Source organism: Monodelphis domestica, chromosome 3, assembly GCF_027887165.1.
Source record: "Monodelphis domestica isolate mMonDom1 chromosome 3, mMonDom1.pri, whole genome shotgun sequence".
NCBI classification, from domain to species: domain Eukaryota; kingdom Metazoa; phylum Chordata; class Mammalia; order Didelphimorphia; family Didelphidae; genus Monodelphis; species Monodelphis domestica.
The window spans coordinates 125,792,134-125,804,409 of NC_077229.1; the positions used below are offsets into that span (position 1 = coordinate 125,792,134).

Here is a 12,276-nt window from a genome sequence, read left to right on the forward strand (position 1 = left end):
AATCTACTAAAATATAACATTTTCATTACTGAGATTTAATTTTAATTTTTACATTTATGGCAACCATGAAGGTACTAGGTTTTTCCTGCCAAGGCTTTTCGCCCACCCCACCCACCCTCGCAAACTCCAAGATAACTCCAAACTCGCTTTGGAGCTGCTGCCTTTTTCTTTCCCTACTTTTTGCCTAGTTCTCTCCCTAACGTTCTGGCTATTTTTAGCCAGGGGACTCTTGGCAAAGAAGAGATACACCGCTTCTCTAGCCCATCTGCTTGAGCTGATGTCCCTCAGTTCCTCTATGCTGCCTCTGGCATTACTGCTCCTGATTCCTCTCACTCCAGCTGCTAAATCCCAGAGGCCTGCTTCTTGCTCAAGCTCATACTACTGCTGGCAATCCAGCCTCCTGTGTTATCCCAGCCATCAGCTCCTGATCTTCTTGATTCCGATCACTCCTCCTCCTGCTCCTGCTCTGGCCCCAGGCCCAGCCCCAGCCCAGTCCCAGACTGCTGGTAGCTGCCACTGTGTCTTCGGAACTCACAAACTCAGAGCCTCTCTCTGGGCAATGGTAAAAACCTAGGGTATATTTTCCTTAGGCAATGATTAGCCTTCTAACTCCCTCTCCATGTGGCTGGGGAAACAAACTGTTCCCTAACATTTTACCTCAGGGGGGAAGGGAAGAAGTTACTCTTCCAAATAGGAAGTAAATTGCAAGCATGGCACATTCTATGAAAGATCAGTACCATGTCTATTTCAAACTGCTTCCAGTTTTAGGATGTGTTTTGATTCTACTATTCATGAGTGCTCTGGTTCTTTCAATTATCTTGCCTGAGATTCTGGGGAGCAATTCATCTTCTCCCTTACAACCCTTTGCCATTTGGGCCTGCCCAGTCTCTAAGATTCGTTCAGTTTGAGATTCCTGAACCCTATGTTCTCCCTCGCTATGGCAAATACCACAGTTCTGATAAAAGAAATCTGAACGGATAGAGAAAGGAACTTTAAAGAGACTGGAGGTGAAAATTTTAAGCCTTTCAGACTCCACTATTTTATGAAAGTCTTTGTATTTTATTGTATTTTGCTGATTATTTTAAGATTTAATATTGTTGTTTTAAGTTAATATATTAATGTATTCAATATTTTCTCTTACACCGAATCATTTTAATCTACTGTGTTTTAACTATTAGATAAATTCTGTTACCTTTCCCCTATAACTATACTGAACAAAATCTTGTAAAGCCCCAAAACAGCTTTTTCTTCTATTTTGGCTTTGTTCATTGTCACATAGATGATGAATGGACTTCATCAAAACTGGTTACAACTGTATAACAACTTTTGGAAAATTTAATTAGCTAAATATCTCAAATTGATTTTAAGGGGTCTTCAGACATGATTTTATGATTTTTAGATTCTTTTTTTCTTTCAACAACTCTGACTGATCATTTTGCCTGACTCTGAGTTATTTGTAACAACAGGTAAGGGTCCATTTAGTAGCCAAAGTGAAGTGCAATTATAATCCCCACCTCCACATTTGTAAAAATGTGAATGGATGGGACATAACAGTCTCATACCAAAGGAGCTGGAAAGTTGTTCTCAGGGCATGGTACCCCTGGATGGCTCCCAAGAGGGAGCATCTCCCATTTGTAACTCTTCACCTTATTCTACCTTTCCACCAGAATGATCTAGATTCTTGGTAACGTTTTTTAGACCCAACATCAACTGTACAGAGGTTTGGTTTTTTTCTAGACTCCTCTGCCACATTTTTGCAATGATGGCAGTAATAGATTAAAATAAAAATATCTCATCCAAGGTCGAAAGATTGCTACACCTAAAAAACTTGTGACAAGTGTGAATTTTAAAACTATTCCACCCTAATCAGACCATTCTTCAGAAGATCTTATTTATCTATTTCCTGATCAATAACAGATACTTGGAATAACCGAATCAGATCTCAGAAACTCTACATTCTCCACCCTTCTTGGTTTAACAAGATTAGGAAGGTCTGCATCAAACTCAAGATTTAATTATCTGAGGAAATGGCCTTCAACAGACATTTGAAAAAAAAAAAAAGTACAGACCTATGGGCTGTCCTAAGTCAAGCTAAGTCATCTTTGGTACAAATGAGATGCAGGAAAGTGATGTAAAACTGTCTATATAAGGCACGTCACTTCCTGCCTCTTCCTTTTCCCCCGGAGAGACGACTCTGGTTGGTAGCATGCTAGGCGTTCTGACATCTTGGCATGGTGGTGGCTATTGTCTGAGTTCAGTGGTGAGTTTTGGCCCTGGAGCTAATTTCAGGTTCAGGCATCTTAGCTGAGCCCCTTTGGAGGTCAGGCTGATTCTTTCTTCCTTCATACTCTAAAACCTTATCTCCTAATCTCCCCACTAGGTACCAGTCAGGCAGGTGGTAGGGTGGGGGGAGAAAACCTACTCCTTTCCTTCTTCCTTCTCCTTAATCTCCTCCACTATCAATTAAAACAACATAAAATTTCCAGCTGACTTGGTTTTTTTCATTAGGATTTTGTAAATTATTACATTCAGTCTCATCCATAATTTTACCCATTACACAAGTATCCATTAGTTTCTAAGGTTTGTTTTTTAAATGTCATATAACAGACTCATGTGAATCCTAATGATAGTGTGTTTGTTTGCTATTGTAATTAAATGGGCTATTATAATTTTGGAGATGTTGATATTTCTTGAATGTGCATTATATGGTGTACTACTGATCTTTATTTTTTAAAAAAACTGTTACTTTGTGAAAATCATTTGCATTCAAACAGAGTGGATCATGGCCAAATTTGAAGAGAAAATGGATCTCATTTTTGGTGAGAAATCTTTGTATTCTACCTTTCCTTAGGTAACACAGTATTCCAATGATTGTAAGCTATATATTTTTTTATTTAAAATTTTTTATTATTGTTTTTGCTTGCATGTGCAATATAGTGTTTGAATTTCATTTTTTCTCTCCTTTTTGTATTTGAAGCACCTGCCACCAGTATTGAGATTTTCTTTTAACTTTTTTGATTTTGCAGTGAAATAAGTTTAAAATACATTTGTACTAATACCCCAAAAGCTTTAGACTATAAAAATTATGCCACTGGTCGTTTAAAAAATTATGGGACTTTGCTTAATGATTTTTGTCTGATTCCAGGAGAAGGAAATACAAAAAGAGGCATTGCACAGTGCCAAAGAAGCACAAAGCTAAACTGCATAGTGCCGATGAAGCACAAGGTCAAAGAGACCAAGCAATCCCAAAGGGATTATTGAAATTTTGAGTCAAGACAAGAAGCCTTGAACTTGTTTGGGGTTCGAGGTTGCAACTGTTTTGACATATGTCAAAGGCAGGTCTTCCTTGTCCCACATTCTACCAAGTGTCTCAAATTGGCTCCTACCTGGCTCCCATAAATCTTTTCTGTCTTTCATAGTGTGGCAAACTTTCTATTGTCCTGGCTACTGAATGTGTAAATGCACAATTGCTTAAATCATTTTAATTGGGCCCTGATTCAAGGACCTATTATAGGTTTATTTTTCTTTACTTAGAAATTTTACACATAAGACTTTGATATTTTATATTTTATACACGTTATTTTTTCTCTTTTACTTGGATTTTTTGATGTTTTTTATTTTTCTTGCCAATCGATTCATATACCTCATAACTCAGCCATGTATTCCTAAGTGATCCCTGTGTTTTTCAACATCCTCTTCAGGGGGGTATGCATTATTATTATTATTAATTGCAAAGTTTAAATTCTTTTGGGGAGCAATTTTAGGATAAGAAACATGTTACCTCTCCAAATTCAGAAAGTGAGCTGTTTGGAGAGGGCACCATGAAGATGCCTCCACAGACAACACACTGCACCAGAAAATCCAGAGTGAACTTTGGGATGTGGTGATTTGAACAGTGTGGGGTTGAATGCATTTGTTTTGTATATGTACTCTTATGCCAAAGGGGACTGCTTGTCAATGAGCCTAGCAATCATGGGTTTGCTCTTTTCCCTTTTATCCCCCCAATTATTATAATTTAAAAGTTGATTATGTTTATAAGATCCATTGGAGAGACCAGTCTTCCACCAGATCTCAGGGGGAAATGTGTAATTAAAAATTTGTTGCCCTAAAAAAAGAACTATATTTCCCAGGAGTCCACTGACTTCCTGTTGTTATGTACTTCTTGTAGACAGAGGATATTAGCGAGTGAGCTGTCCTCTTGGGGCTCTTTGGCGTTTTGGCTCCATGGTGGTGAGTGGGATTTTCAACAGGTTGAACAGCCATGGGCACATGGTCTTTTTACTTGTTACCTTTTTATTCCTTTATTTCTAAAAATCACTAATAAATCTCCTACAATATAACATTTTTATTATTGAGATTTAATTTTAATTTTTACAGGAGGAACAGGACACTAGTTGGTGGAACTTATTTGTAGCAGTCCACCCCTAGCTATGGGCAAGGGAAACAGTTAGTATGTACAGATTGTCTTAGAAGAGAGCATGCTCAGTCTTGAGCATGGCTAGGAAAGCCTCTGACCGTTGACCCCAGCTTCCCCCAGATTAGGCGGGAAAACAGGTTTCTTTGTGCTCACCTGGCTAAGAGAAACCACACCTATACCTTGTCATTAACCAATGATAATCATCCCTATGTATCGTGTATATTTGCATATCAAAGACATTAAAAGCAGCCACAGCAATCTCCGCCCTCTCTCTTCCTCTTGGATCTCAGCTCCCACTGATGTCTATCCTTGCTGGAGCTTGGCCTGGCCAAGCTCCATCTTTAATTCCGTTCCTTCTCTATCTCTCTCACCTGGGGCCTGGCCTTCGGCCAGGCACTTTCTTTTCTCTATCATCTCTCCGACCTGTGTGGTATTAAGTTTGGATCACTGGACAGGTACAAACCTTTTGAGTAGTCCACTGATTGGAGTTTTGCTGTGGCTCATTGACAGTTAATAAGGCCTGCATTTCTGACTCATTCCTGCCACCTCATATCTCTAATTTGGCTCCGCCACCCCCCCTTCATGGTATCCAAACCTTCTATCCTTCCTCTATCTTCCTACCTTAAAGTTTCTCTCACCTCGGGAAGCTTTATTATTATACAAATATGAAGAAAAATTTGCTCAACACATATACATTTGTAATTTCACTGGAGTACTACCTTCTATTTCTTTGTATATGGAAATGCTTGTTTAGTTTGGTTTTAAAAAATATGGAATAAAAAAAGACAGAACCTTGGCATATATGCAATTAGGGGGATGGGACATATACGTAAGAAACAAATATATTATGGCTATATTCAAAGGTAGAATATGCAATCTTGGGAGGTGGTCAGCTTATCATCATTGGAGGTCTTTTATCACTAGCTAATCACCTTAGATATTGTAAAAGATATTTTCATTCCAATATGGGTTATAATAGATTAGGTCTAAGGTCCATTACAATTCTGAAATTCTCAAATGTTACACCAATAAATGATTCTAGGCATCACACACAATTCTGATACTTAATCAAATTCCTAATCTCTATTTTTTGTTTGTTTAAATGATCACTTAAATCGTATAATAATAATATATGAATTCTTAAAAAAGCATGTATTAAATACTTACTATGTGCTAAATGCTGAAAATACAAAAACAAATCTTCCAGGAACTTATACTTTACTGGAACAACGTATTACTAAAAGATTTGTGTAATAAACTAGTTTCTTTATACCATACTTAAAAACCTATAGTTGGCAAAAAAAAAATACCTGTCAAAGACTGGTCATACAATATATTCTCCTATTCCTTATTTCTGAAAAAGAAATAGAAATATTCCATGGGCTGAACAAGTTATGGTAAATGGTACTGTGCTGTAAGAAATGATAAGAAATAGTTTCACAAGAATCTGAGATTTGTATGAATTGCTGGAAAGTAAAGTGGATAGAACCAGGATTTATTTATAAAGGTAAAACAACTTTGGAAAATTCTAATAATTTGTAAAAATATAACGCAAATTATACACTTATATGTCTCAAGGCGTCACAAGTGTTTTTTTGGTCAAAAGTTAGATTGAAAATTTTTGGAATAAATTTACTTTATTTTTTTTTATATTTTATATATAAAACTTTATATTTTGCATGCTGAATGTCCAATACTTTTACCATTTTAGAAAGCAATGTATGTTAGTTCAAGTATGAATTTACAGCTATTAACCACAAACAGCAGTCAATAATAATTCAATGCTAATTTGGATTTATGGGAGATTTTTAGCAGAGGCTTCTCATGATGTGCTAATTTTTTAAACATAGTTGGTATAAATTATCAAATGTGAAGATTATAAAAATGTAAAGACGTAGTCAACACAGTGGACAAAATCAAGGATTCAAAAATGTCAACTAACTCAAGCTAATAAATTTTTGAAAGATCAATATAAAATCTTAAATGCAGAACTGAGAAATCAGCTTCGCAAGCAAAATGAAGGGCAGGCAAAGCTAGATAATAGGGTGTTTTAACAAAACCTGAAAATTTTATTGGTTATAAGCTCTATGACAAGTCAGTCAATAAATATTCATTAAGAACCTAGTATATACAAGGCACAGTGCTAAGTAATGGGGACACACAAAGAATGGCAAATACAATCCCTGCCATCAAAGAGTTCATAATGTAAGGGAGACAACATACAAACAAATGTATAAAAACAAGCAATCTGTAAGATAAAAAGGAAATAATTAACAGAGGAACAGCACTAGTATTGAGATTAGGATAGGCTTCCTGAAGTGGGATTTTACCTGGGACTTGAAAGAAGCCAGGGAATCCAGGAGGCGGAAATGAGGAAGAAGAGCATTCCAGGCATGGGGGACAGCCAGAGAAAATGCTTGGGGCCAAGAGATGGAGTGTCTTGTTCAGGTAACAGCAAGGAGGTCGTGTCACTAGACAGAAGAGTAAGTGGTAGGATGTAAGGTTTAAAAAGACTATAAAGGCAGGGAGGGGACTAGATCATGAAGTATTTAAATGACAAATGTGAGAGCATTTTACATATGATCTCAGAAGTGATAAAGAATCACTCAAGTTTTGGAGAGTAGAGATATGATCAGAAAACCACATTGGTCATTGAATAGAGGACAGTAAAGAGACTACAGATTAAATAAGAACTGGTTACACTTTAATATTTGGCTAGGAGAATAAAAGACTTAGAGGAACCATAATGACTAGTTTTAAACCTAGGCAAGTCTGCCCCCTGGCAAAGGGATGGCTAGTTCTTGTTAGGCCCAGATAGTAGCATTAGGAACAATGGGTAGAAGTTGCAGAGATATTTTTCAGCCTAATTTAAGGGAAAAAAAAATAATTGGTACCATGTGAAAATGAATGGATTGCCTTAATGAGTTCCCTATCAGAAGATTTTGAGAAAAGCTGAATTGATCACTTAATTCAGGATAATATAGAACAATAATGCTCTTTTAGACTTGAGTGCCATGCCATGCCCTGCCCCCACCCCACTGGGTGCCCCCTACCTTACCCCAGAGACAGGAAAAGGGGAAGTATTCCCACTGGGCTGCTGGACAGAGGGGCAGGTGATGTGAGAAATGTCCTCAGGTGTGTGGAAGAGGGGAAGGGAGCAGCCTTGCCCCAAATCCCTCTGGCTTTCTAGTAATGAACTCTGGCAGCAACAGCTTACGTGCCATATGTTCGCCAGCACAGGTATAGAATAATTTTATTTATGTTCTGGTTGGAATAACATGATCTCAAAGGCCCAGTGATCTTGAAAAAGTATATTTACAAATCAAATTAAAAAACAAGGTCACTCCAAATTACTGAGTATTTACACTAAAAATATGTAGCTATGATAAACCATATTCAAAAGGCTAATTTCATATATCTCTATAAACTGATATAGAGCAAGTAAAGAAAACCAGGGAATTATCACTGTTCACAACAGTATAAACAAAAATAAATAAAACTAAATAGGGTCCCTAAAATGAACAAACTCAATCCCAAAGTAAGGTGAGAAAATAATATCCTTTTCTCCTCTTTACAGAGGTAGGTGGCAATGATTATGGGAAGACATTGCTGATACAGTGTTGGTCTTTCCTTTTTTCTCTTTTTTTCTTTTTCAACTTTTATTACTAAGAATGGAGCACTAGGCAGGAGACAGGGAAGGGATATATTTAGAAACAAAAATATGAATAAAAATTTAATTTATGCTTTATTAAAAGTGAACATGATATATACTAAAACAGAAGTTATTGATTTTGTTCATTTATAGTTTAGTTAAGAAAAGCTCCTATAAATCAATAAAAAAGGTGAATAAAACATTTCTTTTGAGAAAAAAATCAATATTATATAACAATCCTTTAATAAATTTCCATCATACTCAACAGAATGACTCACTGGAGAAACATCATTTTCTGCCACTTTTAAAACAAACAAAACAGCCAAACACCAAAGAGTTAACTACATACAACAATGCTAATGATATTTCAGAAGTACAGAAGAAAAAGACACTTTTTATTTTTCAAAATTTATCATGATACCTGACTACTTCTTCAGTAGGATTAATAGTTTTGTTTCTATTTAAATATGTAAAGATCCAATTTTGAACAACAATTTTAGACCTGCAAAAATTCTATAGCTTACCCAAATTTAACAATAATCCCAAACCTCTTCCTGTTAAAACATATCCCTGACTTCCTTTTCATATTATTGGACCAATACATCTTAAAATTTTTTTAGCTTGCAATTAACATGTAACATCTTCCCTTTAAATTTACTATAAACTGAAGTGGCACCCTCCCTAGAGTCCCATACAATTTTCTGCAAACAATTTTTGCTGTTGTTCAGTCACATCCAACTTTTTATGATCCCATTTGGGTTATCTTGGCAAAGTGGTTTGCCATTTCCTTCCCTGGTTCATTTTGCATTTGCATTTGCAGATGAGGAACTGAAGCAAACAAGATTAAGTGACTTGCCCAGGGTCACATTACTTTCTGACGCTGAATTTGAATTCCATAATGCTAGGCCTGGTACTGTATCTATTGTACCACCTACCACCAATAAAAACTGTTTGGTAGCTAGAACTCAACTGTGAAATTGCATATTTCACTCCTACAGTACATTTTATTCTGAACCCAACAATATGAAATAGTTATCTCTACATGAGAAGAAAAAGACTAAGAAAGACACTTACCCCAAATCACCCAGTTATTTAGTTCTCAGATCTTGATTCTTAGTCCAATAGCTTTCTACTATATTACACTATTTCACCCTCCCTTAAGACCTTTAAAAAAATCAATCACCTCACACTTGATTTAGGTTTTCACTGCAAAGTCTCCTACAAATTTATAAAAAACTGTGTTCAGGCATATAAAATCTACATTAGATTGCCTATCCTCTCAGGGAAGGAGATAGATATGGGAGGAAGAATGAAGAGGGAGAGAATCTGGAACTCAAAATTAAAAAAAAAATCCAAATGTTAAATTCCTTTGTTGTTACATATTTGTACTAATTGAAAATTGTTACATATTTATATGTAATTGGGGGAAAAGAAAATATTAAAAAAAAATAAGCCCCTTGAGGGCAGGTACTGTCTTTCTACTTCCATTTGTCTTCTCAATTCCTGGCATAGTGCCTGGCACATAGTAGATGCTGAATACTTATTGACTGACCCTTCCCCCAAAAAAACTATGTTCATAGAATTATTTCCCAAATCCATGTATATATATATATATATATATATATATATATATATATATATATATATATATATATATATTCTCTCACTGCATCCTAACATTCCTGTAAGATAATATCAATGTCCATTTTTATCAGTCAGAAAATTTCAATCATTTGTCTTAATTGTATCTATTTTGTAATAACCTCCTAAGTCAGAAATGATCTTTGCAATTACAAGTCCAGTACTGTTATATTTCTTCAAACTGTACATAAGTTCCTGAGGTTCCACTATTGATAATGGCCAACCTAAATGTCCTGCCTTTTATTTTATTCTCTGAGCAGCCAGTGAGATCCATTTAAAAGTGCAATCTCAGCTTTGTAGCAAATTTCCAAGGCAGCTATTCAAAAAAAGCCAATTAAATAGTAGAGATGTAATAAATACTTAGCATTAGCCAGGAAATGCTCTAGCATAAGATTATTAAAAAGGTACAAAAATAAATCAACAACTGGAAATAAAAAATAAACTGTGGAAGTTTTAGAACTGAATTTCTCCTGAGGACAAGAGGTATAAGTATCTACCAGCATTAACAGTCAAAGAAAGTGAAAGGGGGATGTATTCAGTATGTAAACTATTTAAAGAAAGTGTTAACGGGAGAGGGGAAAAGCTTTAATGAAAATTAACTGTCAATAAAGCCAAAATTTAAAAACCTAGGGGTGGAGGGAGGGGTACAGGAGAAGTAGGTGACAATTTTCAAAGGAAGGAAAGATTTAGCTTGGTTTTACTATCTCTGATAAAATTCAAGCTCATTAAAGAACAGAGTTTAGCAAATAACAATGAGAATTTTGACAGTTTGGGCATTAATCATAGTAGAAATTGTCATTAACTTAAGAACATTCACTCATGACTTGGTACTCTTACTATCAGAGAGAATCATTTGTGAAACAAAATCCATTAAGATGTTTCAACATAATGACTCATTCTGAACTCTTACATTTTCTTATGACTGACAATATTAACAATGAAAAATGCAGAATTCATCTCTCTTCCTCTTAAAGGATGGCTGTGAAAAGTAAAAAAGCACTATTATTCCTTTTCCTCTCAAACAACTATTTCCACCTACTGATGCTCAGTCACTCACTGAAACATCCCATTTATATTCAAAAGCAAAATGACAGCAACCAGCAGCTAACATTACTTCTCAAAGGGCAGAGTTTACTGCCAACATTATTTAATCACTTATTCAAAAATGTGGAGGAGTAATAGTATTATAATATTGCTCCACAGTACTTCAACATCTTGAAAAAATAAAAAATGTTACCTGAAGTTTCTACTGTATTGATCCTATAATATAACTGATTTTATATTATATTGATTTTTATAATTGAGCCTACATCTGATACCTTTCTATTTCCTGGAGTCTGACTTTCCCTATGAATTAGTTTAACAGTATAATTAAAAGAAAAGTTGACTCTGATACAGGTAGCTCCTGGGATACCTTCAGGACATCAGACATCTGTTTACACCCCACAAGTTAACTTGGTACCATCCTCAAAAGATATGTTGTCTGTTCTTGCCTGCCTCATGGAATTTGGAGAGATTTTCATGTCTTCTAAGGAAATAATAAGTCTGGTAGTTTTGAACCACTAGCAAAATCTAAAAGATGCGCATGGGTCCTATAAAACAATTAACATTCCTTAATTGCTTGGAGAGGGGCATGATTAGCCTTACCTGAATGCCAGCCTACCTGTAGTATAGCCAATCATAAAATTCCACAACTCCAAGACACCTTCTTTCTTGTGTATCAATAAAGAGGTACTCCTCCTTCTCAGTGGGACAGCTGGCTTTATGAAGGTGGCCAGTCTGATCCACTTTGTTAACAATTATTTGCAGTGGGGGGCAGCGGGGTAGCAGAGTGGATTGAGAGCCACGCCTAAAGACAAGAAGTCCTATGTACAAATCTGGCTTCAGATACTTCCTATGTGACCCTGGTCAAGTCACTTAACCCCCATTGCCTAGTTTTTATCACTTCTGGCTTGGAACCAATACCAAAACAGTTATTTACAGCACTGCTAATAAACTGATCTTGTTCAGTTTATAGTCTACCTTTATTAAATTTGGGACAATCCTTTTATACATAATTGGTGATTTCTATTGTCGAATAAGGATAGCATATCAAAATTGTCAAAATTCACTTTAAAACAGTTGCTACCAAGAAATTCTTCCATAAATCTTCAATCATTTATTCCACTTACTTCAAGGAAATATTCATTTCATGCTCTTTCATTTCTATTTTCCCCCACTGGATCTGATTAAAAACTGATAATAAAAAATAACAAAGGGAAAGGCTTCTTAATAGTCATACCTGATAGAAAGAACAGGTCCAAAAAGAAATACTTTTAGCTTATAGAGGTCCTCTATTAAAAGCCACACCTTGGCTTGGTTGATTTAGTGATCTTGTTCTGGTCCCTGCATTCTTCTGGTTCAAATGCCCAAATTTATAAATATCCATTCTATACAAACAAATGCTCCCAGCTTCAGTGCTGAAGTTGTTAGCACTCTCCCTACCCACTGACCATGGTCCTTGAAGGAATTTCCTGTCTCCATTCTTTGCCTAGCTCCCTTGGTAGCTTCCTTAGTCCCATTCTCC

General features: G+C 35.8%; 1 protein-coding gene across 7 annotated transcripts in view; it reads right to left on the reverse strand.

Annotated features, from left to right (window-relative positions):
• The window catches only part of EFR3A (EFR3 homolog A), a 158,049-nt gene that overhangs the window by 136,823 nt on the left and 8,950 nt on the right, over positions 1-12,276 (reverse strand). For 4 of the 7 annotated variants that reach the window (XR_008917500.1, XM_056823077.1, XM_056823076.1 and 1 more), the window contains exon 2: positions 6,748-6,888. The exons of the other annotated variants lie outside the window; for them this stretch is intronic. Coding sequence is in view for 3 of the 4 variants with exons in the window: in XM_056823077.1 (XP_056679055.1) it covers positions 6,748-6,888 (141 nt within the window). In the remaining variant the exon portion in view is untranslated. The remainder of the gene's footprint in view (positions 1-6,747; positions 6,889-12,276) is intronic. 7 annotated transcript variants of the gene reach the window in all.